Below are 27,124 nucleotides of genomic sequence, written 5' to 3'. Positions count from 1 at the left end.
GGGGTTAATAAATAAGCAACTTTAACTTGGTTTTCTTAAGTGGCTGCTCAATTTTTGAAATACAAGGCCATGTATATTTGAAACAAAAATTTAAAAAAATGTCAACAATTTCCTCTTGCTGCAAAAATCAACGAAGCTCATCGGAACTAGTCAAAACCGTAAAAGCGTTTTGGTTGTTATTCACTTCTCACGATTAGAGAGTTCGTCCATAGAAAGTTTATTTTCTCATAATATAGACAATTACTACACTTTTCAAAACTAGTCAAAAAAGATAACATTGCAATCAAAACTTATGTGTGCATCATTTCGGCATTTTTGACAGTTTTATTCCAGATCAAACAAAACTGAGGTGGCAGACGGAAACCGGTATGGCCAGACCGTCTCAGATGGAAAAATCTCATGTCGCGCCTTCACCAGATTTTCGTGCATTCATGCCCAGACCTTAGTGTGTTCCACAGATTTTCGTGCGTTCATCAGACTTTCGGGCCCTCACAAGATTTCGTTCGTTCATGTCCAAACTTTCGTGCGTTTATGTCCAGACTTTCATTCGTTCACATCATGCAAACTGCAATAAAATTTTATTTGAATTCCCGAAATTAGCATATTTTAATCATTTCGTATGTATATCCTCAAAATGGTCAGTATCAACTGGTTAGTAAAGCTTTGAAAAACTTTGCCTAAACTTAAAAGAGCATTATAATTTATTTTTAAGCTAAATATCATGTATTATGGACTGTAAGGCATGATTTTTTTTCAACTTCAGCTTCTCTTTATAACACAAGAAGTAAAAGTTTTATAGACAACGCAAAAGACTTTCGCATGCGACATTCTGCTATTTTTTTTGAACTCAAGTGATTTTCGGTTTTCAGCATTGAAGGCTGTCACTTGAGTGGATTCTCTGGATTAGGCGTGCTGCAATTCATCTGATATTAGTTTTTTAACAAGACTGAAAAAAAGAGTGCGTTCATGTCCAGACTTATGTGCGTCCATGTCCAGACTTTCGCACGATCAAGTTCAAATTTCGTGCGTTTTCGATGTTTCCACACTGTGTAATTTTGAATGCACGTGCCCCCATCGTGCATTCCGTCTGGAACTTCAACCTGGGAAGCAAAAGACAGTTTGGATTCCTTCGCTATCAGTCAAACATTTTTTTAACAAAATCAATTTAATAAAAACTTGTAATACTCATTTTTAAAAAACTTGTAATACAAAGCTATAGTTAATATATTATTCATTCTAAATTTTTGTGAAAAACTACCAAAATTGAATCATCTAAAAGAAATATTCAAATAACTTTTTTTCTATATATATGCAGAACTATTTCAACTGTTTCCTCCTCCCCGAAACATATATAACAATACCATCAATCATATATTCGCATCTACAAATTGCAATTTGCTTGTGATAGCTTTTCTGTTTAAGCTGAAATGACCACTATCATCGTTATGATTTAAAAAAAATACATTTTTGCAATGGAGATAGGCATGACGAGAAGGAAACACGCTTATTAAAAGTATAAAGTAGTTTAGTTTCATTATAAAACTCTCCTTCGGTTTTCTTCCTTCGCCAGATTTCTTACTCTAATCGCCATTTTTGAACACGCTGCTCTTCAAAGATTGCATCAAAATAGTACTTGACGACTTTCGAAATCTTGACCTCTACGTACGGTGGGTGTGAAGCAGTTTTTCCTGTATACATCGCACAGCTGGCCTGAAGGGCATCGCTCATTTTGGTCACATCCAGTTGGTATTTCAATATCCTTACTAATGTCGCACTTTCTAAAAAAATTACAGTAGAGTTGCTTGTACTTGTCACAATCTTTCGGCTCCTCACAGGCATCCCCTTCTTTGCTGTTCATGTTGTACCGTATCCCTTGTCTCTTGTAAAACATGAACGGGTCGTACCGTCTGTCGACTATCTCGGGGTTGTACCGTCTGTCGACTATCTCGGGGTCGTAGCGTCTATCGACTATGTCGGGGTCGTAGCGTCTATCGACTATATAGTCGGCGTTGAGATACACAACACTGATTGTTATGATTGCAAGTTGCGTCAGCATTTTGAGGCAGGTTTTGGGTATATAACTGAAAAGGATTATTTATTTATCGTTAATATCGTTCAGGTAAATTGTTGAGATTTCTTTTAACGTTTTACTCTTAAGCAACACATGCGATGTAGATAGAAGCACCCTTTCTTTTCCCTAAGTTTTCCCTATATCACGCAAAACGGAGTGTTTACGTTTGAGATCTTCGGATCATAAAAGCCATGAGATGACAGAAGGTCTACCTAGATACCTTCTTCTGCAAGCATAATTGCGTACACACCAAAAAGGGCAGCTTTTTTACGGAAAAGTTTAATTGTCTGCAAAGTTCTTTTCATTTGTCATAACTTGACATGGGTAACACGGTAGGACTATCAAGTCGATTATATGGCCCAAAATTTATTAGAAAAACTTATTTGACGAACTGTTGTCAAAAATATATTTTTTCTGCAACTTGAATTGAATAAAATGTTTGATTGAGTGCATCATTGCATGAAGTTGTCTTTTGCAAGCCAAAAGTTTTTTTCATTGAAAATGTTTGTCCTGACAACATTACAACTCTCTAAACAAGCAAATTTAGAAGAAAAAAATAGATGCATTGGTTCGCTTCTCAAGAGCGGCGCCGGCAAAACTTGAATTACTTTCTGGCAAAAAATGAACCTACAACACAGGGATTCCATCAAAACCCAACAAAATGATAGCTTGCAGAAATCGAGACTTTCTTACTACAAGTTTTTGTTGTAAACATTTTACATTTGACTTTGAAATAGTATTTTGAAATACCGTTGGTAATTGTTCAATAAATCAAAATAATAAAACAACTTTTTCAACATTGCACAACTCATTGATATATTTTTTGCAGAAAAATGTGGACTGGAAAAAATGTTTCTCTACATACTATCAGGATGAAATGTCTGCACTCAATTCTTTAACCTTTACTTTATATTTTTATATTGAATGTTTACGTATAGTTTATTATCAAGTATTAGATAAATGATTTTGTCACGTTTGGCACGTTTTACAAAATAACGAATACCAAAAACAAAGATTTCATGGGCATTTTTTGAATAGTTGAATATAGACAGCTTTGGAAATTGACGAAGAATTATTTTGTGGATGATTCAGGTTCAAGTTTCTTTGTTAGAGATAGTTCATTTTTCAATGACTGTGGTGGAGCCATTTGAAAACAAGATTAATTTCAATTAAATTTCTTATAGAATCACAATGAACAAATTGAAAATATAAAAAAAGATTCTTGAAAATAAAAGATTCGAGAGTTACTATTGCACCAATAATCTCTTGGTAAGTAAGAGCACGCTCCTGAACTAATCGGTGTTTTCCACAATTTGCCTTTTCGGGATCACTTCGAAAGAACACAAAAGTCATATTTGAAAAATGGCGAATTTTACCTTGAAGTTGAACAGGAGATTACCAAATTTTTGGTTAGACTCGACTCAATCAACACTCAAATTTGTCGGCAGCTGTTTCACTTTTCAATTTGTGACAGAATGAGAAAAGTTCGAGAGTTGTCGGGATATATACACAGGTCACGTGACGCTAAAGTTGATTCTGACGCTGTAAAATTAATCTGAGGTCAAGTTGGTCCGGACTGACAAAAGTTGTACATCAAATTGTCAATTTTAGAGGAGATATTGAATGAACTCTTAAGGCCGTGTCAAGCAGACATATCAATTCAAATATATGCTTTTTTAGTTCAAAAAATAATATTACGCAGTTATATACATACAATCAGATATTATTTAAAAGCTATCAACTGTTTTAAGGCTTTATAGTCAAAAACATAGAACTGTCTGCATAAATTTATGATCATGTTTATGCTGGTTTGTCGTATTCAAGTTAGATTGAACTTTTGTTACCTCTGTTGTAAGTGTAAAAAATAAAAATTTATGTAGAGAGGTCTATCATACGGCCCCTTATGACATTTTGCTAAATAATCGCACTCCAAAAAGGCCGATTCATTGACAATCGTTCAAAATCTCAAACTGAACTTTGCTGATCTCTCATATAACTCTTATCGCGCCCTCAAAACTAATTAGAAAATCTTAATTAAAAAGGTTCCATTTTTCAAAATGATAAACTAAGATAAGGCAAAATGCATTGAAAATTATCCAAGAAACACATTCTATCGTAAAATGAGAATCGTTTTAAAATAAAATTAAAACAAATTGGCTCAAACCAAGACAATAAACTCACATTCATCTAAAATGTTAGAAACATCTATTAACTCCCGCTATAAAAGCAAGGTAAAAATTCAGCAAATTTTGTGAGATTTTAATCGAAATACTGTTTTTAAAATTGGTGCTACCAACAATTGATCTAATTTTATTTGACTTGTTTTTCGGTTTCCTTCACCAAAACAATTAACCCATCATTATCATAACCGGCGGACATAACAATTTTTTATCATTAGCATCAATCGCCCCTTCCAATTTGATTATTAATAGTCGCCTCAGCAATTCCAGGCGGCTACTATTGCGCTCCTATTTTTTTAAATAGTCTAACAGATTTTTGTTTAGTCTTACCCTGACTTCTTGGAATTGACTTTTTCAGTGACTTCAGTGACTTCTGCTTTGCCGTTAAAATTTGTGTTCGTGGCGTCATTTCAGTTTTAAGTCAATTGCGTGACTTACCTCACTAAAAAATGACTTCTGTACTCACTTATGGAACTTTGAATTTTATTAACAATTACCAATTAAAGGTCAATAGTGTGCATCTAAGTAGTGCCAAACTTATATGCCATAATTCCTGAGTAATAGAGTCTTGAGTTTTGATTTCGAATATGAAAATTGAAAAAGCTCCACTAGCGTTTTCTTCCTTGTAAAGAAATCGTGATTCATAAAAATGGCAGTCTGAATCTAACACAAAAAGTTTAGTGGTCTATTAAAAAAGCTGGTGGTCGATCTGTCAATCTTGTTTCTTTAGATGCTTCAATTCATGGTAGGCCACAAACGTCTATCGCGGCTATTTCCCGGCAATCTGCCGGCTATGTTATTACTTTTGAGCTAATCTGCGCATTTTTGCTTCAAACGCATGGTAGACACTAAATAATGTATAGGTAAACTCACCTGAACAGTGTGCAGTTTTAAGTCCATGAACAACTGAAATCCATCTGCAATATTTTGCTAAAAACTGCTTACCTTCAGACCCTTCAGGTAAAATACCTGCTACTAAATCTTCTATTTTTAAAAAATAAAATTTCAGCAACTTTAAATGAAATTGCAGATACGTTCAACTACAGTGGATGTATTTTGCAGGAACTCCAAAACTCGTGCACAGTTCAAGTAAATTTACCTGAATTTTCAGGTAATTTTACCTGCATATTTTTAGAGTGTAAAGGATAATACTTGTAGAGGACTACACTGGTATTACTGACAAGTTACTTATTAAAGTGTTATTTATTATAAACAAAGAGGCTCGGTAATGTGCGTTCGCACATAAAGTTCCGACCCCGCTCATCTATATTTTTCACTTAATTGTCTACCAAATGAGGAAAGGACAGAAAAAACTGAATTGTTGAAGAAAACAATAATCGAACAAAAACAATTTACCTAGGAGGGCCAATGAGACGTGTCATTAATGTGACTACTAGAAAAGAAAACAACAAAATCAAATTTACAAATAATAATTACGACCAAAACTCGTTGTCTATTTTTTTAAAACAACTAATTACCCAATCAAAATGGCGTCAGACAAAAACTATACTGAGGAAAAATAAAACCTGTACTTCATTAGAAAAAAAAATATGGTACTTTTCCTCAATGCGACTTGATAACAAGTCGACAAAAAAAATAAAGGAAAAGTTTAAAAAAACGTTGCCATTTTTTGGAAAAAATTAATGTCAACCTGATTAAAAACATTATGTATCAATTGAAATCAATGATAAACTAATTTATACTTCCATAGAAAGTGATTGAGACTCTTCATTATCCAGGATATTTCATACTACTACAAGAAAAAACGACAAATACTGGCAAAATTGAGAAATTGAGAATTTACACAAAAACGACGTCCCAGCCAATTAAACATTAAACTGTTCACTAAGAACTTTTTTTTGAATGCTCTTTTTCAAATAGCAACAGAACCGGCGATTATTGTGATACTGTGAAAAAAAACAAAAGTCTACAAAAAAATGGGCAAACATGCAAGAATCCCGAACAAATTATTAAAACTCGTTATACCAAGAACAAATACCATTTGAGGAAAATACAACAGTTATGAAGAGCAAATTGTAGTTCACTAGACAACGGATGTGACTTGTCCATAGAGAAGCTAAGCTACTAATTAACAGATGTAAGATTGGCAAAACTCAAAAATTCATTGTATTTTTTGAAAATCAAATATTTTTTTAATTGGCAACAAACATAAGCTTTCAAATAAAAGAATAGACAGTTTATCTTGCATTGGCGTAGAACATTGTAAATGTACTTGCTCTTATTGAGACTGAGTCATAAGACTATAAAACAACAATAAATTCAAGCAGATCTACAAAAATTTCATAAACAACTTTAAGAAACCACAGTGTTGAAGCCATCAAATTTAAAAGATATTAACCTCGAGAAAATTGGATCCTCATTTTGGTCTGGTCTACAATTAATATTATAAAGTCTTTTAGTTAAATGACTATCTCAAAATGACAACAAAAACCCGCAAACGTTGAAAAGTATCTAAAACACACAAAATTTTTCTAAAACAATTTGACTAAGACTTAAAAACACCAGTCAAAACGTTTAACGAACAAAGACTTTTTTTAATTGGTTCAACAAAAAACTAACGAGATCTCTCATTAATGAGGCTAAGTTACGAAAATAATACGAAATTGCAAAGTTCGAAATGTTACAAAAACCAGAACAAAAGTGAAAAGTTCAATAAAACTTTCAATTTTTTTGGAAAGAAAAAACATTTGAAAGTCATTAAAACCATCAGCTATACCCCAATTATAGTCGTTGAGTTCATTTAATGAAACACAATGCGAGAACTTGCGAGACACAACTTGCGAGGAAATAATAATGTGGACTTATTTGATTATTGTAACGGCGCTTTTATTCAATGTTGGGTTATCATCGACTTCCTTTTTTGAATGAAGGCGTCTGTTTAAAATCTTATTGTGCATAAGTTAATGCCACCATTGCCAGGATTGGCAGCATTTCCTATCATTTTCCGAGTTGTCCTCATTGAAGTATTTGCATCTGTACTGCAGAGTACCACCCTGCGACGCACTCAGGAAATACCTTCACGAAGTAAAAAAAAACTTTTAGTAGAGTTGCACGTTTCAAACAGAACCATCCCAGACTGGACATCTTTTGCTGTCAACGTAAACAAACACACTTTTGCCTTTGAGGAGTTTAGGAGCAATTTATCTTCAGTCAAAATAGTGTTTACCTGAGATCTCTGGGTTCTTTATTGCATTCTTAAACCCACGTTCAGAAAGTTAAGAAATGTTTCGGAGAAGTTTTCCGAGTGTATAGAGTTGGTGCCTCTAAGTTATGTCAATTAATTTCCTATTATAATTATAGATTCGCAAATATATTGCCAGAACTGTGAGAACATATTCAGCAGATTGCCGGAATAGCTGAGAAAGATATAAACTTGCGTGTCTTATCATAGAGCGGGATAGAAAAGACGTCGCCCAAAAAGCTATGTAAAAACATTTAACGAAAAAATAATTAAGCTTGCTAAAATTCATTCCACAAAAGCCTTTTTGATATGACTTTTATCACACCCATGAGTTCCTTTGATCTTAAATTAATCAAATTCAACTTAATTTTTAAAGAGCAAAAGTCACGTATGATCAAAGTCACGTATGATCAAAACCTTATCACGCAAATAACCTAAACTGTTTGCTACAGGGAGTAGGAAATAACATCACGCAAAAACCGTTAGTGAGAAGAAAAAGTCGTTGAAAAAGTTTGAGTTTTTCAGCTTTGCTATGTGAACAAATGTAAAATGAAAAAAGAGCATTAGACGACGAAATAAAAAAACCCAGCATGACAAGTCTTGACCTACTATTCAACAAATTTCATTGACTAAACGAAAAAATTAATCATAAAATGGACTATGACCGGATTTAGCAAACCATTTAGAAAAAAATGATTTAAAAAAAACACTAAAAATCAGAGTAAAAATGCCGCATGTGAACAAAAACCAGTATCGGGAATGCACAATTGGGTTCAAACACCCTTTTCTAACTTAAAAATTAGAAAGAAACGTACGCCACATACTCACTCGCTTTTTTTTCCACTTCCTGTTTTGGAGCAATCAAAACCATCATTTCAATTTGACTTCTGAAATCATGAAGATGTGTGAACTCTGGAAAGGACTCGACGTAGAAAAATGCGCTTCCACGCAGACCCGATGAACCTTCTCGTTCATTATATTGAACATTTTGATGCACTACCAGGAAAAGTTACATGAGAAAATTATCTGACAAGAAACGGAAAAAAAATATGATAAGTTGCTTCTTTAAGTTGCGACCCGAAAAGAACGGTTGGCAAAAGACTTTGTAAAAGAAGAAAACAGTAAGTTTGTAACAAACTAGTACCAATAGAAAAAAGATGGAACTTGTTTATAGAGAAAAGGCGTAAAAATGGAAGTTTGGCGGCAGAGAGCAAATGAAAAAAAATTACCCTAAGAAAATTCAAACAAAATTCTCTGCAAACAAAAAAATGCAAACTGCCAATCGTTATTCGGAGAAAAGTTTAATTACATCTCTTGCTAGAACAGTCAGCCACTAATACTTGGCAGACAAATACTAAACATTTAATTAAAAGAAAATCAAAGAAAAAAACGTGAAAAAGATTGGAAAATTGTTTTTCTTATTTCAATGAAAATGTCACGTCTAGCTTTCAAATGTCACTTCATAGTAGCAACAGCTATCCAATTGCTACTAAACAAGAATAAAGACAGCTGGAGAATCATAAAAAACGGCACAAAAAATAACCATTTTGCTCATTTTTGTTAAATTTTCCTTAGCAAAAGCATTTCAGAATTAATATCGATCAATTTGAGAAACAAATAAAAAAAGCTAAAATAACTGAATTTAATCAAAAACCTAATCTCCTCAAAATGATATCAAAAGTTGAACAAGAGTAAGAAAATAGATGAGAAAGCTTTAAACAAAGCAAAAAGGTAAAATTAAAAGTACAAAATTGACACCAAATGTTTTAGTTTCGCTTCATATTGTCAAAAATAATTCCAAACGCACTAATTAATTCCAAACAATTCCAAATTAATTCCAAAATAATTCCAAATAATTCCAAACCCACCGGTTGAGATAATTGAGTCAAACTACTGTAAGCGTTGGAATTAATGCTACAAACGGCTCTAAAAAACGCACGCGATCAAAAGGTTTTGCTCGCTCAGTGAAAATTTTTCACACCTACTTTTCTCGCTCTCTTTCAAATCAACGACATGAACAGAAAACCACTCTCTCTTCTCTAACTCTTCAGCAATTTAACATAAACACTTTGTTCTCAGGCATTTCATTTCCTGTTTCAAATATAATCCAACAAATTACCGATGAAAAAGGCGCTCCTCCAATACTAAGCTTCGAGTCGTAGAAAGACAATTTTTCTGCAAATTATAAAAAAACACGAACTCCGCATTACAGCTCCACTCAGCTTACATCTAAGCAGCTATAAGAAACTGTGTTTAGGGTGTCAGGACCAAATTCAATTTATATATAGGTCAATCATTTTATGCCCTACAAGCATGGATCATTATGCAGGTAGTTATATTCGAGGGCCGCTCCAGAGCTCTCATCAGAAACTAGGAGTCTAATATAAGACCAATCCACCTTGCTGTTGTGAGCAGTTTTAAAACTTTCCTGTGCCTGCAACTGAATCCACCTTCATTGCTAGAGGAGCGGTTACGTAGTCCTTCACTCTAATACTCTCTCAAGTGAATTCACACGATTTTTTCCCGTGCAATGAAAAATCACACAATTTTTTTGCGAAAAATCAGTCTCGTATGACTTCACACGAAAATTTTCTTCGTGTGATAAAAAATTACACGATTTTTTGTATGAATGAGCGTATGAGCAAATTATCAATATTTTCTTGCAAGCTGCTTTTGTTTAATTTGTTATATATATATATATATATATATATATATATATATATATATATATCAATTTATTATCTGCACTCCGGTAGGGTACCAAAATTAGGCTTTTGCCGTCCATGTTAAAATAAAAAAGCACACAAAAATGTGTGTGAATGTCCAAAAAATATTGTACTGCCACAACACACGGTTTATTGGGGGAAGAAGTGACACACGAGAAAATGCACAGTTACATGATAAATCGGGCATTTTTACACGATTTTCTCGGCCTTAATTTTATGGGTTTTCCATTGCTTCACACAATTAATATTGTGAAAAAACGATTCTTCTTGTAAAAATTCCAATTTCTCGCATTATTCCACCTGAAATTCTCATTTGAGGACTCAATAAACTTTTTTTAACAAAAATGAACTTCACCCGATTTTTTGTGTGTCTTCACATGAGAAAATCGTGTGGTTTTTAATGCTAAAAATTGTATTTAATACACGAAAAAACGTTTTTCTTTACACAATTTCACACATTTTATTGTGTGAATTACGCAAAAAACCATGGGATTAAGGCCGAGCGAGTTAAATGCACAATTTATCGTGTAACTGAGCATTTTCTCGTGAGTCACTTTTCCCCAGAAACAACGAGTGACAATACACGATTTTTTGTGTTATTTACACGAGAACAATTTAGTGTGTTAATTCAGGAATTCCTGTGCCCCGGTGTTTACCTGACTTTAAACAAGAGTTGTGTTGATTTGAAAGAAAAACAAAATATTTTGTGTCGCAAGCCCAAAAACAGGCAGCTGACAGTTTGGCGGAAAAGATCCTGTTTTCTCAATTCATCACTATAGAATTTTTGTTGTTGCTCGAGAAAATTGCATTAACTAACGAAAAAAGTGGGTCAGAGCTTCTTAAAGCAAGTTGCGTCACGCAAACGCAATTCTAATTTGTCCTTTATTGATTGGGTTGGTTTTCTTAGTAAAAGATTTGCTAAGTTCATACCGGAAACAAATTTTTGACGATATGGTTGGTGAAAAAATTTTGCTCTATCCAGTCCTACAGCGCAGATATTTTTCCCTTTTTATTTCACAGTTTTCACTCTCAATTTTTTTGAGAAAACCCTCATTACACCGCAGAGGTATACCCCAAAAATTTCGACTCTGTAAAATTGGCTCGAAAATTAGATACATACAATGAACGAAATTAGGAGACGTCCTTTGTAACTTACATTTCGCAAAAGGGGTTCCGCCAATTTTGCGAAATAAAAAACATTTGGATCGAAAAGTAGGTTACAAGTCTTGTAGCACGTTTCCACTCATTTTAGGTATCTATTTTTTGCATTAAAAGTATCACTAATCCGCTATTGAGCCTAATTAAACGCGCGCTGTTTGAGCATGCAAAGTAATTTAATACTTTGTAAAAAGCACTTTAATAGATTTAATTGAAGCCTTCATATCTTTAAAGTGATTTAAATAAATGTAACCACAAAAACTGATTTTTCTCCGAAAACTCCCTCGCACATCAAAAGTTTTGTATATCAATGTGGGACTGGCCAATTTTAATAAATAGTAATAAAAAGTACTAATAAGCAGTAATAAGTAGTAATAAAGTATTATAAGTAGTGAAAAAGTAGTAATAAGTAGTGATCAATTCCTTCTAGTAGTAATAAGTTAGGCTTAATTATTTAAATAGTAATTAAATTAGGCTTAATTGCGGATTATATGCGAAATCAAGCTACATTGCGGGCGAAAAATTGATACATAAATGAAGCAGATGCGTGATACAAGCGGAGCCAAAAATAAATTATAAAGTGTGTACTTGTATTTTGCGGTTAGGATTAGGATACTTTTGCGACCACGGGTTGTCAATTTCCTTCCATTTTGCTGGTTTCTGCTAAAAATAGCTATTTTCTGCAATATTGTTCCATTTTTAATGTATTAACATAGTAAAAACGAACACGATATACACGCATCGGGCATATCTGCCCGTGACAATTTGGGTATGCCTCTGCGGTGTAATGCTATAATTCAACAAAATAGTAAGATACTCGTCGAGTTAGTGCATTATCCAATTTTATGTCAACACAACGAGTTCAGCTTTCTGAAAAAGTACTTTTTTATTACCTGGCCATCTTTGTTTTCTGATGACTGGTGTACAAAGTTCCGCTCTCGAATTGCTTGTTTGAAACGTTAATCAACTAATTGATTTCACCCTTCTCAATGTATGTCATTTTTGACTTATTCGAGTGAAAATTTTGAAATATCTTGGATTTTATAAAGCTTACTTTTTAGTGCACGTCACATAGGACACATAACATCCCGGAGGTGCAGAATAGAAAATTAAAAAGCTCACATAACACAGTTTTTCAATGAGCTGAGACGTTTTGATCCTTCGAAATCTTCTTCAAACATCAACAATATTAATTTTAATGCAGCGCATGTCACTTTGAACCTTCTAGTTGGCAATTAGCAAAACCACCAAAATGATATCTGTAAGTATTGTGAAAGATTCTCTTCTGGAGACTGAATTGCAGATTGTAAACTCAACTGTTAAAGATACCACGTCTTTAGTTTTGTGCGATACTGCTTGCGTTAACTCTTGGTTGTCCAGTAATCTCGCTTATAGACTGGGTTTGCAAGTTATAGGTTTTTGCTTTCCTTGCAATATACAAAGAACGTAAACAAAATTAAGTGTAGTCGTTACCTTTGTGCTTCCCCCAAGGCCATAGACCGTTCACTCTCTGCTTACGAGTACTCAACTCAGAGAGGTTAAGCCTCTGTTAATTCTCTTTAAGGCTGCAATCGATATTTAAGTCTGCAACCGATATTTAAAGCTGCAATCGATCTTTAAGGCTGCAATCGGCCCACTCAGCAAAAATGCCTCCGATATACGGACAGACAAAATATGTTCTCTTCTGGTGGAGCGGCCCATTGCACATTATTACGCCTGTCCCCTCACCGGAAATGGTCAATATTATTAAAGATTTCAAGATTAAAGAGTGGCAATAACCAGCAGAAATAATGATCCCCTGCCGGTATGGAAACAGTAGCAGGACAATGACAAACCATTGCTGCGCAATCGCTGACGGATGAGATCAACGTGTTGCATATTGAAACTCTTGTCACAGGGAGAACAAAAACTGCCATTGCTGAGTTTGCATGATGTGACCTCATGTGAAAAGATGCACTTAAGACTTTGGAACAAATACTTTGGTAAGCCAAAAGCCGTTGTCAGTGCTCTTTTAGACAAACTCACCAGCTGTTTCCTACAGCTGTAGATGCATATTATTGGTAACATCATTAACTGTTCGGCTACTATTTCTTGCCGTGTCTGTGTCTTCAGGTTACTTTCAAGTGATTCTAATCTAAAGAGCGGGCCACGAATATACAAAGTTTGCCCCTCACAATATAAAATTCAATGGTTGGTTGAAGGGGAAAACCGAAGATACATACAATGAACAAAATTAGGAGACGTCCTTTGTAACTTACATTTCGCAAAAGGGGTTCCGCCAATTTTGCGAAATAAAAAAATATTTGGACCGAAAAGTAGGTTACAAGTCTTGTAGCACGTTTCCACTCATTTTAGGTATCTATTTTTTGCATTAAAAGTATCACTAATCCGCTATTGAGCCTAATTAAACGCGCGCTGTTTGAGCATGCAAAGTAATTTAATACTTTGTAAAAAGCACTCTAATAGATTTAATTGAAACCTTCATATCTTTAAAGTGATTTAAGTAAATGTAACCACAAAAACTGATTTTTTTGCGAAAACTCACTCGCACATCGAAAGTTTTGTATATCAATGTGGGACTGGCCGATTTTAATAAATAGTAATAAAAAGTACTAATAAGCAGTAATAAGTAGTAATAAAGTACTATAAGTAGTGAAAAAGTAGTAATAAGTAGTAATCAATTCCTACTAGTAGTAATAAGTTATGCTTAATTAATTAAATAGTAATTAAATTAGGCTTAATTGCGGATTATATGCGAATTCAAGCTACATTGCGGGCGAAAAATTGATACATAAATGAAGCAGATGCGTGATCCAAGCGGAGCAAAAAATAGATTATAAAGTGTGTACTTGTATTTGCGGCTAGGATTAGGATACTTTTGCGACCACGGGTTGCTAATTTCCTTCCATTTTGCTGGTTTCTGCTAAAAATAGCTATTTTCTGCAATATTGTTCCATTTTTAGTGTATTAACATAGTAAAAACCAACACGAGATACACTTATCGGGCATATCTGCCCGTGACAATTTGGGTATACCTCTGCGGTGTAATGCTATAATTCAACAAAATAGTAAGATACTCGTCGAGTTAGTGCATTATCCAATATTATTTCAACACAACAAGTTCAGCTTTCTGGAAAAGTACTTTTTTAATACTTGGCCATCTTTGTTTTCTGATGACTGGTGAACAAAGTTCCGCTCTCGAATTGCTTGTTTGAAACGTTAACCGACTAATTGATTTCACCCTTCTCAATGTATGTCATTTTTTGACTTTTTTGAGTGAAGATTTTGAGATGTCTTGGATTTTATAAAGCTTACTTTTTAGTTCACGTCACATAGGACACATAACATCCCGGAGGTGCAGAATAGAAAGTTAAAAAGCTCACATAACACAGTTTTTCAAAGAGCTGAGACGTTTGATCCTTCGAAATCTTCTTCAAACATCAACAATATTAGTTTTAATGCAGCGCATGTCACTTTGAACCTTCTAGTTGGCAATCAGCAAAACCACCAAAATGATATCTGTAAGTATTGTGAAAGATTCTCTTCTGGTGACTGAATTGCAGATTGTAAACTCAACTGTTAAAGATACCACGTCTTTAGTTTTGTGCGATACTGCTTGCGTTAACTCTTGGGTGTCCAATAATCTCGCTTATAGACTGGGTTTGCAAGTTATAGGTTTTGCTTTCCTTGCAATATACAAAGAACGTAAACAAAATTAAGTGTAGTCGTAACCTTTGTGCTTCCCCCAAGGCCATAGACCGTTCACTCCCTGCTTACGAGTACTCAACTCAGAGAGGTTAAGCCTCTGTTAATTCTCTTTAAGGCTGCAATCAATATCTAAGGCTGCAATCAATTTTTAAGGCGGCAATCGATCTTTAAGGCTGCAATCGGCTCACACAGCAAAAATGACTCCGATATACGGACAGACAAAATATGTTCCCTTCTGTTGGAGCGGCCCATTGCACATTATTACGCCTGTCCCCTCACCGGAAATGGTCAATATTATTAAAGATTTCAAGATTAAAGAGTAGCAATAACCAGCAGAAATAATGATCCCCTGCCGGAATGGAAACAGTAGCAGGACAATGACAAACCATTGCTGCGCAATCGCTGACGGATGAAATCAACGTGTCGCATATTGAAACTCTTGTCACAGGGAGAACAAAAACTGCCATTGCTGAGTTTGCATACCGTGACCTCATGTAAAAAGATGCACTTAAGACTTTGGAGCAAATACTTTGGTAAGCCAAAAGCCGTTGTCAGTGCTCATTTAGACAATCTCAGCAGCTGTTTCCTACAACTGTAGATGCATAATAGTGGTAACATCATTAACTGTTCGGCTACTATTTCTTGTCGTGTCTGTGTCTTCAGGTTACTTTCAAGTGATTCTAATCTAAAGAGCGGGCCACGAATATACAAAGTTTGCCCCTCACAATATAAAGTTCAATGGTTGGTTGAAGGGGAAGACCGAAGCACATGACTTAATGGAACACATTTCCACAAATGCAAAAACTGAGGACAACACCAACTCCGTTATCAAGATTGGATTTGCCACAAGGAAATTCGCTGTCAACACACATCGAGGATGCACCCATAAGTTAATATAAGGATGCAATAACATTATCCATCTTGCTTATTGCAGTGTCTGTAAGGGCAATCGTCGTCTACGGGAGTGTCCTGTTTTTAGGGAAAAAAGTTTTACGGAATAAACAAAGGCAGTAACTGAGCAAAGTTGGGCTTATCATGTTTGAAGGAAAAACATATGTTCCGGCAATGGCCGAATCCGGGCAAGTGCAGAAACGACGTGCAGGATAGACTGAATGACGGACATAATAGTTGTGCAGAATAGACTGAATTGCAGAATGGCAACTCACATGGTAAAGATACCACTCCTATAGTTTTGTGCGATACTGCTTGCGGCAACCCTTGGTTGTCCAGTAATCTCGCTTATAGACTGGGTTTGCAAGTTATAGGTTTTTGCTTTCCTTGCAATATACAAAGAACGTAAACAAAATTAAGTGTAGTCGTAGCCTTTGTAATTCCCCCAAGGCCATAGACCGTTCACTCCCTGCTTACGAGTACTCAACTCAGAGAGGTTAAGCCTCTGTTAAATCTCTTTATGGCTGCAATCGATATTTAAGGCTGCAATCGATCTTTAAGGCTGCATTCGGCTCACACAGCAAAAATGCCTCCAATATACGGACAGACAAAATATGTTCCCTTCTGTTGGAGCGGCCCATTCCACATTTTTACTCCTGTCCCCTCATCGGAAATGGTCAATATTATTAAAGATTTCAAGATTAAAGAGTAGCAATAACCAGCAGAAATAATGATCCCCTGCCGGAATGGAAACAGTAGCAGGACAATGACAAACCATTGCTGCGCAATCGTTGACGGATGAGATGAACGTGTCGCATTTTGAACCTCTTGTCACAGGGAATACAAAAACTGCCATTGCTGAGTTTGCATACTGTGACCTCATGTAAAAGGACACACTTAAGACTTTGGAATAAATATTTTTTGCAGCCACAAGCCGTTTTCAGTGCGCATTCAGACAAACTCAGCAGCTGTTTCCTACCTCTGTATATGCATAATAGTGGTAAAATCATTAACTGTTCTTCCACTTTTTCAAGTCATGTCGGGGTCTGCAGGTCACTCTCATGTGACTCTAACCTAAAGAGCCGCCCACGATTATACAAAGTTTGCCTCTCACAATATGAAATTCAATGCTTGGTTGAAGGGGAAGGCCGAAGCACATGACTTAATGGAACTCAATTCCGCAAATGCAAAAACTGAAGACAATAACAACTCAGTTATCAAGAATGGAGTCGCCTCAAAGACATTCACTGTCAAAACGAAGTGAAAAGTTCAAACATACACTAACTTCAACCGATACAACATCCATCTTGGCTCATTGCCGTGTCTGTAATGGGAATCATTGCCTCTGGAATTGTCCAGTGTTTGAGGAAAAACTCCCACGCAACAAGCAAAAGTATTAACCGAAGCAAAATTGTGCTTCTCATGCTTGAGGGAAGACATATGTTTCTGCAATGGCCAAATCCCCGGAGGTTCTGAATAGACGGTTGCAACAGCTCACATAACACAGCTCTTCTTTGAGCTGAGACGGTTTATCACTAGAAAGCCTCTCCAACCAACAACAAATTTAATTCTAAAGCTGGAGCTTGTCAATTTGAACATTCTAGCGGGCAATCAGCAAGACCACCAAAATGTTATCTGCTAGTATTGGTTGCAGATTGCAAGCTCACATGGTAAAGATACCACGTCTATAGTTTTGTGCGACACTGCTTGCGGCAACCCTTGGCTGTCCAGTAATCTCGCTTATAGACTGGGTTTGCAAGTTACAGGTTTTTGCTTTCCTTGCAATATACAAAGAACGTAAACAAAATTAGGTGTAGTCGTAACCTTGTGCTTCCCCCAAGGCCATAGACGTTCACTCCCTGCTTACGAGTACTCAACTCAGAGAGTTTAAGCCTCTGTTACTTTTCTATAAGGCTGCAATCGATATTTAAGGTTGCAATCGATCTTTAAGGCTGCAATCGGCTCACACAGCAAAAATGCCTCCGATATACGGACAGACAAAATATGTTCCCTTCTGTTGGAGCGGCCCATTGCACATTATTTCTCCTGTCCCCTCACCGGAAATGGTCAATATTATTAAAGATTTCAAGATTAAAGGGTAGCAATAACCAGCAGAAATAACGATCCCCTGCCGGAATGGAAACAGTAGCAGGACAATGACAAACCATTGCTGCGCAATCGCTGACGGATGAGATCAACGTGTCGCATATTGAAACTCTTGTCACAGGGAGAACAAAAACTGCCAGTGTTGAGTTTGCATACTGTGACCTCATGTAAAAGGACACACTTAAGACTTTGGAATAAATGTTTTTTGCAGCCACAAGCCGTTTTTAGTGCGCATTCAGACAAACTCAGCGGCTGTTTCCTACCTCTGTATATGCATAACAGTGGTAAAATCATTAACTGTTCTTCCACTTTTTCAAGTCATGTCGGGGTCTGCAGGTCACTCTCATGTGACTCTAACCTAAAGAGCGGCCCACGATTATACAAAGTTTGCCTCTCACAATATGAAATTCAATGCTTGTTTGAAGGGGATGGCCGAAGCACATGACTTAATGGAACACAATTCTGCAAATGCAAAACTGAAGACAACACCAACTCAGTTGTCAAGAATGGAGTCGCCTCAAAGACATTCGCTGTCAACACGAAGTGAAAAGTTCAAACATACACTAACTTCAACCGATACAACATCCATCTTGGCTCATTGCCGTGTCTGTAATGGGAATCATTGCCTCTGGAATTGTCCAGTGTTTGAGGAAAAACTCCCACGCAACAAGCAAAAGTATTAACCGAAGCAAAATTGTGCTTCTCATGCTTGAGGGAAGACATATGTTTCTGCAATGGCCAAATCCCCGGAGGTTCTGAATAGACGGTTGCAACAGCTCACATAACACAGCTCTTCTTTGAGCTGAGACGGTTTATCACTAGAAAGCCTCTCCAACCAACAACAAATTTAATTCTAAAGCTGGAGCTTGTCAATTTGAACATTCTAGCGGGCAATCAGCAAGACCACCAAAATGTTATCTGCTAGTATTGGTTGCAGATTGCAAGCTCACATGGTAAAGATACCACGTCTATAGTTTTGTGCGACACTGCTTGCGGCAACCCTTGGCTGTCCAGTAATCTCGCTTATAGACTGGGTTTGCAAGTTACAGGTTTTTGCTTTCCTTGCAATATACAAAGAACGTAAACAAAATTAGGTGTAGTCGTAACCTTGTGCTTCCCCCAAGGCCATAGACGTTCACTCCCTGCTTACGAGTACTCAACTCAGAGAGTTTAAGCCTCTGTTACTTTTCTATAAGGCTGCAATCGATATTTAAGGTTGCAATCGATCTTTAAGGCTGCAATCGGCTCACACAGCAAAAATGCCTCCGATATACGGACAGACAAAATATGTTCCCTTCTGTTGGAGCGGCCCATTGCACATTATTTCTCCTGTCCCCTCACCGGAAATGGTCAATATTATTAAAGATTTCAAGATTAAAGGGTAGCAATAACCAGCAGAAATAACGATCCCCTGCCGGAATGGAAACAGTAGCAGGACAATGACAAACCATTGCTGCGCAATCGCTGACGGATGAGATCAACGTGTCGCATATTGAAACTCTTGTCACAGGGAGAACAAAAACTGCCAGTGTTGAGTTTGCATACTGTGACCTCATGTAAAAGGACACACTTAAGACTTTGGAATAAATGTTTTTTGCAGCCACAAGCCGTTTTTAGTGCGCATTCAGACAAACTCAGCGGCTGTTTCCTACCTCTGTATATGCATAACAGTGGTAAAATCATTAACTGTTCTTCCACTTTTTCAAGTCATGTCGGGGTCTGCAGGTCACTCTCATGTGACTCTAACCTAAAGAGCGGCCCACGATTATACAAAGTTTGCCTCTCACAATATGAAATTCAATGCTTGTTTGAAGGGGATGGCCGAAGCACATGACTTAATGGAACACAATTCTGCAAATGCAAAACTGAAGACAACACCAACTCAGTTGTCAAGAATGGAGTCGCCTCAAAGACATTCGCTGTCAACACGAAGTGAAAAGTTCAAACATACACTAACTTCAACCGATACAACATCCATCTTGGCTCATTGCCGTGTTTGTAATGGGAATCATTGCCTCTGGAATTGTCCAGTGATTGAGGAAAAACTCCCGCGCAGCAAGCAAAAGTATTAATCGAAGCAAAATTGTGCTTCTCATGCTTGAGGGAAGACATATGTTTCTCCAATGGCCAAATCCCCGGAAGTTCTGAATAGACGGTTGCAACAGCTCACATAGCACAGCTCTTCTTTGAGCTGAGACGGTTCATCAGTAGAAAGCCTCTCCAACCAACAACAACTTTAATTCTAATGCTGGAGCTTGTCATTTTGAACATTCTAGCGGGCAATCAGCAAGACCACCAAAACGTCATCTGCTAGTATTGGTTGCAGATTGCAAGCTCACCTGGTAAAGATACAACGTCTTTAGTTTAGTGCGATACTGCTTGCGGTAACTCTTCGGTGTCCAATAATTTTGGAAATAGACTGGGTTTGCAAGGTATAGGATTTTTGGTTTGCTTGCTCAATGTACTGAACATAACCAAAATTAGTTGAAAACGCACCAATTGTTTTGCTTTAGATCACAGAAAATTAAATGTTATTTCTTTTCAGAAAATAAAATTTAATAGCACCAATGTTTTTGTGTTTGTCTATTAGCAGTTGCGAAAGAATAAAAGTTAGGAAAGGCAACTTAGAAAATCAGCGCTGCTTTGGTACCATTAAATTTCTTCTCAAAATTATTTGGAAGTTTGTTTCGCGAACAAAAGCGAATTACTGTATCAAATTTTTGTTTGTTTTCGCACCAACAGTTGAGAGATGTTCAGAGATTGTTATGCGAATTTCTCAGACATTTCTTTTTTAAATATTGAAATCGTTTAGAGGACGTTTAGTGCAACTTATGTACTGTGAAAACATTGTACTGTGCCTGAAAACTGTTGTAGGCACACAGTCGTATGAAAGGTGCGTCATTATTTGAAAAGAGTGGCTTTGATTTTTCTATGGCGAAAAAATTAGTATAATTTTTATTAGATCTTCTGAAGTCGGATCATGACAGAAAGTTTGGATCTTTTCCGTTTTTGACCCCGCAGTACGTTATGCACCCCCCCCCCCCCGTTACAGAGCACTTGTCTTTGGATGAAAAAACATTATGTAAAAACACGGCACGTGCATCTGGGGATGCAAATATTATTCACCCCACCAAGCTGGGGGGCACAAATGAAAAGATCCGAAGGTTTTTATCACTGCTCTAGCGTTAATTGTTTGAGACTCTTATATGTTTTAGAAAGTAACGTTGAATTTAACATTTTGAGATTTTTGATATTGGTGTTTAGTTTTGATCATGTAATCTAAAAATAAAATAAAACGAATTGGATCATTTTTGGTGGAAAACAAAATAAAAAAGCTTTTATTCTCTCAAAGTTTGCCATACAAAACATTAGTTAATTACATTCATTAACGAAGTTTATTACACAGAGTTACAAATAAAATCATCTCAATAACTTAACCATTTTTTTCACTATTAAACTGTAGAATTGCTTTTTTTTCTCTTCAAACCATTTACTCGTACTATTTGGCCATCTATAATAAATATTAAAACATTTTTGTTGCGACATATACCAATTGTAAAGATCTTGTCTATTGTTTAGGATTTTCTGACCATTATCAGAGCAAAACACGCACTATAGTTTTTCCCATGCCTCTAAGAGAAAAAAAAACCATGTTGTGAGGGGAAAGTGGGAGGAGGGAGCTGGGGAGTGCTCAGGTGGTAGAGAAGGAAGAAGAGGAAGGGCCATTAAAAAAGAAACGTTTATTCAAGTTTTTGCAGACTAGTTCCCACTATTAGACATCGATATAATCTAGTATTCGTTCATCCAGTGATTGGTTGTTGATTTTGGGCTTTTCACGAACATTTACGCGTGAAATAATCACAGAATTGGCCCGAGGGACATCGTGCATTTTGATCGCATCCCTCTGGTATTGGGATGGTGGGCTCTAACACGCATTGCCCGACTACCCAACTGCAATAGAGTTTCTTGTATTTGTCACAATCTTTCTCTTCTTTACACTCGTCTCCCTCTTCACTGTCCATTTTGTAGGCAACCCTTTGTCGCTTGTAAAACATGAAAGGGTCGTATCTTTTGTCGGCTATGTAGGGGTTGTAGCGTCTGTCGGCTACATAGTTGGCGTTGAAATACGCAACACAGCACACAAGGAAAGCTAGTTGTGTGAGCATTTTGAGGCAAGTTTTGGGGTGGAGAAATCTGAACAAATAAAAATAAACAAACAAACAAACAAATAACAAACAGTATTAGGAACCACAATTTTTGTGTCCGGGGTTTTCCATCCCCTATCATTAAGCCTCGATTTAAATTAATTAGATATTTGGTATAATTAACAGTGAAATTAAAGGAATATCTAAGGTTAGGGTAAAGTGATTAGAGATTAAAAAAATCAAAATTCAAGATTTGCAGGGTTTGAGAGGGAGGGTTCTCAGGTCAAAAATTTAGTTGCGATGTGATACAAGTACAAAAATTTGGTGTGAAAAAATGGGTGGGAGGTAAATCAATTAGGGTTGAAACAACTAGAGACCATAAATATAACCGGTGAAAATAAGGCCATTTGCGAACCTATTTATTATTAATTGAAGTGGATTCTGATTACAAAATTGAGCAAATTTGGTCAAAATTCCCAAAAAATTATGACATCGGCTATAACCTCTTAATATATATATATATATATATATATATATATATATATATATATATATATATATATATATATGTGTGTGTGTATTTAAAAATAAAATAAAATAATATATATTTATTAAACGCAAATATATATATATATATATATATATATATATATATATATATTCATTATTCAATCTTGGCTACCCATCTCCTAAAAAAACGTCAGTATCAATTTTAGAATTCTTTTTGATACTCCTCGTGTAAAGGTCTGTTTTTCCTGCGTAAAGTTGCTGCACACCCTTCATTCACAGCTTTAGAAATTGAAATAACTTAGATCTTTGGACCCTAAGTTGGGCAATGCGTACAACAAAATTTAATTGGAACAAATTTTACAACTGAATTATCACACAATTTTATCTTCATGTAAATTTGGTCTGTTTTTACAATTTTATTTTCAATTTTAAACATTTAAGCTTAGGTGTCAACAGAGGAAAAGAGTAACCAAAATCATTGTAAAAAGAAGATAAGCTAGGGACAGTTTACCCGAACAGTATTAAGGCCAGTTAGGCTAAAGCTTAAGTTCTTTTTAGGTCACAAGTATTCAATTCTTAAATTTTTGTTAGTGGACCAATTAAAACTGACAAAAACTATATTATCATTGCAACTCGCAATTTTGATCAAAACTTTTGCACAAAGAAATCAATGTGTTAACAGAGTTATTTCGAAAGTATATATATATATATATATATATATATATATATATATATATACATATATATATATATATATATATATATATATATATATATACATATATACATATATATATATATATATATATATATATATTGCTATATCAAATTTGTCATTGCTTTATGAAGCGGAAAATTTTTGCGCATTAGTTTGGTATAGAAAATAGGGAATTGTAGATTAATTTGAAAAAAAAAGATATTGTATTTTATTTTCAATAAGCCAAACGATGGAAAAGCATTGTTTGAATTGCTATTTTTCTCAAATCAAATAGAAAAAATCAAAATTAAGTAGCAGAATTATTTTATTGAAATAATCAAATTACCGAAAATAGCTGAAGATCAAAAAATTAATGCGAATCCATTAGCTTCAGGTTGATCATAGCCTGACAAATGTTGGCCTGCAATGATGGTACCAAGTGAAAGTTTCAGACGCAAAAAAGTGGCCATTGTCACCAAATAAGAGCAATGACATGTAATGACATAAAATTGAAATGTGGGGAGTAAAAAAAAGGGCAGCTGAGAACAGTCTGAAGTCGCCTAATGTTTTTCCGCTCTGATTACGCAGGAACCAAAATTATTTTTTTCATTATTATCATTATTGTTATTAATATTATTATTATTATTATTTTTATTATTAATATTATTATTATTAATATTGTTATTATTACTATTATTTTTATTATTATGAATGATACAATTATTATTATTATTATTATTATTATTATTATTATTATTATTATTATTATTATTATTATTATTCTTATTATTATTATTGTTATTATTCTTATTATTGTTGTTGTTATTATTATTCTTATTATCATTATTATTATTATTATTATTATTATTATTATATTATTATTATTATTATTATTATTATTATTATTATTATTATTATTATTATTATTACTATTATTATTATTACTACTACTATTATTATTAGTATTTCTATTATTATTATTATAATTATTGTTACTATTATTATTATTATTATTATCATCATCATTTTTAATGTTATTATTTTTGTTCGACAAGCAGTCAAGTAAAAGAAGGAAACAGCATTGTTATTTACGAACAAAAGCAAAGTTGAGCTGACATTTTGACTTAAAGAATTCAGATTATCTGACTGGTAAAATCAATGCCTGATATTATAAATTTTTAACAGAATCAAGGTTATAAATGGTGTACGCAAAGAGTTTCGTTGTTATTTACACTTTTTGAGGGTATTTGATTTGAGCAAACAGATATAGATGGTTGAAAAATTTAAAAGCTAAATTTTCTATTTATTTATATCACCATGAATATTACTGCACGAAGTTTGCTTTTGTCTCTAAATAATGTTATGACTATATTCTACTATTACTTGATTTTTAACAAAATTTCGAGAAAAATAGCATTTCAAAAACTACTTTTTCAATTTTTTAAACTACTTTTTTTAAAAAGACTCTAAATATATACAATAAAAAATTGATTGAGAAAAAAATACCTTTTAACTTTGAGCTACGAAAGATGTATATAATGCTAAAATAATCAGCGCAAGTTTTAGGAGCTGCTTATCAAGTTCTGATTTTCGAAAGAATGGATCAAATGAGTTTTTTTGTAGACTCTTAACGCGGCGATCAGGTGATAAACTTTTCTTAAGCCAAAGTAAGACAATACGGTATCGGCGTTTTATGACTGACTGCTCTCTAAAATGAGTAAAAACTTTTGAAGTCAAAACAATTACATAATTCTGTTCATTTTTTTCTATCGAAGTTACTTGAGTTCAGTAGACATGAACTCGGCTAACTTAATAGATCATTGTAGCGTTGTGCGTTATTGAATATGACGCTGCTTTAATTTTAATGCTGTGATTGAAAATTTAGTTCTAATCTGTGTGATACTCAAAAGTGCACTTCACATAACTATTGGTGAACTTCGAAGCACTTTTTATGATATTCTTAAGCGAATTGCAAGCGATGTTCTCGTTTCTTCGTTTTAACGGTTCTTAAGATCAACAAGTCCGTAAATTAAAAGATACGACAGGAAATGGATGTTGATCTTTTTTTTCTAAGCGTTTTTTCTTGAAACTCTTCTTGGAATCAGAAATTTTAACAAGATGATGTAAACTGATCAACAAAAAAAATTCTGAAAAGAGCAGCAAAAATAAATTTGAATTAACACTTAACTTGGCTACCATGACTAGGTTTATAAAACAGCAGATCACCAGTTTAACAAATCAATTTTCCGCAGTTCATTTCAGTTTTCCAGATATGAAATATATGTTTCTATTCGCCATACTTTGGTCAGGTAAGAAAAAAAACTCCTTATTAATTAAACTTAATCAATCGCGTTTTCATTTGGAATAGTAAAACAATCGGGTTTTCAACTAGGATAGTGGAATCCACACTATTTGGTTTGCAAATGGGATACTGAAACCCGCACAACCGAAAGTCATGAGACATTAAGGAGGCTTCTTTTGCTTGCAGTTGTTGTCTGTCAGCAGAGCTATTTGGTTCAATGTCTTTCTTAGCAATTCAGAGAGTCCTCCAAATGATTCAAAAGCCATGGGAATAAATTGAACACCTATGATGGCACATTGTTGGGAATATTGCTCTAACTTCCTGCCTTCCGCAGCTCTCAGGGCAAAACCAGACCTCCTCGCCGCATTTGAAAAAAATACTTGGTTGAAGTTGGGAGGTAATGGTTATATCCAGAGCTGACGGTTGCCCAGCAGACCAACAAGCTAAATACACATCTCAAGGTCGAGAATTTGTTTCTGGTATAAGGTTTTTCTGCTCGCAAAATGGTGACAGGTTGGCAGCGCTGCAAGCGGAAAAAATTTCGCCCCGCCCATGACATGCAACAACGAAATCATATCGCCCCGCTCATGACATGCAACAGCATGATCACCGAGTGTATCCAAAGATCCTGTTTTACAATAGGGACACTTCCTTTCTTTTTCATATATGGGAGTGCCAAGTCTGTACTTCACAGCTGCACGAAACTCGTTTGGCAAGGGATGGAGGCCAAGAACCCGTATGGCAGCTGCTGATAAACCTGCTCCTGATTTAGGCAGAGAGAGTGACAAGGCATTTGTTTCATCAATCATTTTGGTAAAAGTGTGATCTGCTATCGGACTTTGGCCAGTTGTAAGCTCTACTAAAGTAGCAGACTGCGATATCGAACCAATATAGGCTGCTATTATCTTATCAGACGCTCGTCGGATTCCAATTCCAGTCTTATTGATAGACAAACATGCTTGATGCCATGATTCAGTCGGACAAGACTGTTCCCAGTATATTCTCAAAGGTTGTTCTTTGAAGCGAGTCAAATTCCTCAAAAATATTTATAGCTTCCTCTGATGGTGTATTGCAGAGCTTTGAGTACACCATTTTTGGTGCACCCAGGCAACTACGTAGAATGCCAAGAGAACACTGTGGGTCGTTTATGTACTCGAATTTCTCCAGTAATTTTTCGATCTTTTGAACACGCTTCTGTATCGAGGAGGCAACGAATCGGGGGGATCCAACAGCAGCACCCAGTGTTTCAAGTTGCTCTCTACTGTTTCTTTTAATTCTGCTATCGATCGTGTTCAGAGCTTCTTTTGACCAGACCTCACATTTGTCTCTTCTGAGTTCTAGGCCGAAAGTTTCGCCCAATACAGTCAATATATCTAAAGCCTCGTTCAGTTCGGGTTCTGTTCCAGAATAATAGCATCGTCAAGGTAC

General features: G+C 35.3%; 2 protein-coding genes across 3 annotated transcripts in view; both read right to left on the bottom strand.

The window, feature by feature from the left end:
* Positions 1-1,209: 1,209 nt before the first annotated feature.
* LOC142358381 (uncharacterized) lies at positions 1,210-3,843 on the bottom strand. The gene is made up of 2 exons (XM_075409786.1): positions 3,448-3,843; positions 1,210-2,081 (listed from the first exon to the last, which is right to left on the bottom strand). The coding sequence occupies exon 2, from the start codon at positions 2,054-2,056 to the stop codon at positions 1,622-1,624; it is 435 nt and encodes a 144-aa protein (XP_075265901.1). The 5' UTR covers positions 2,057-2,081; positions 3,448-3,843; the 3' UTR covers positions 1,210-1,621.
* A 17,813-nt stretch (positions 3,844-21,656) lies between these two features.
* Positions 21,657-27,124, bottom strand: part of LOC142358382 (uncharacterized) — a 7,397-nt gene continuing 1,929 nt past the window's right edge. Inside the window, exons 1-2 of one of the 2 annotated variants that reach the window (XM_075409787.1) lie at positions 24,901-25,088; positions 21,657-22,236 (exon numbers count right to left, since the gene is read on the bottom strand). In XM_075409787.1, coding sequence (XP_075265902.1) covers positions 21,876-22,208 — 333 coding nt within the window. In that variant the 5' untranslated portion in view covers positions 22,209-22,236; positions 24,901-25,088 and the 3' untranslated portion in view covers positions 21,657-21,875. Of the gene's footprint in view, positions 22,237-24,900; positions 25,089-27,124 lie in introns of those variants that run through there. The other variant, XM_075409788.1, reaches the window with a different exon arrangement.

Source organism: Convolutriloba macropyga, unplaced genomic scaffold (assembly GCF_964194025.1).
Source record: "Convolutriloba macropyga unplaced genomic scaffold, txConMacr16.3 SCAFFOLD_1530, whole genome shotgun sequence".
NCBI lineage: Eukaryota > Metazoa > Xenacoelomorpha > Acoela > Convolutidae > Convolutriloba > Convolutriloba macropyga.
The sequence above is the reverse complement of the archived record's forward strand: the minus strand, read 5'-3'. Positions and strand labels throughout refer to the sequence as shown.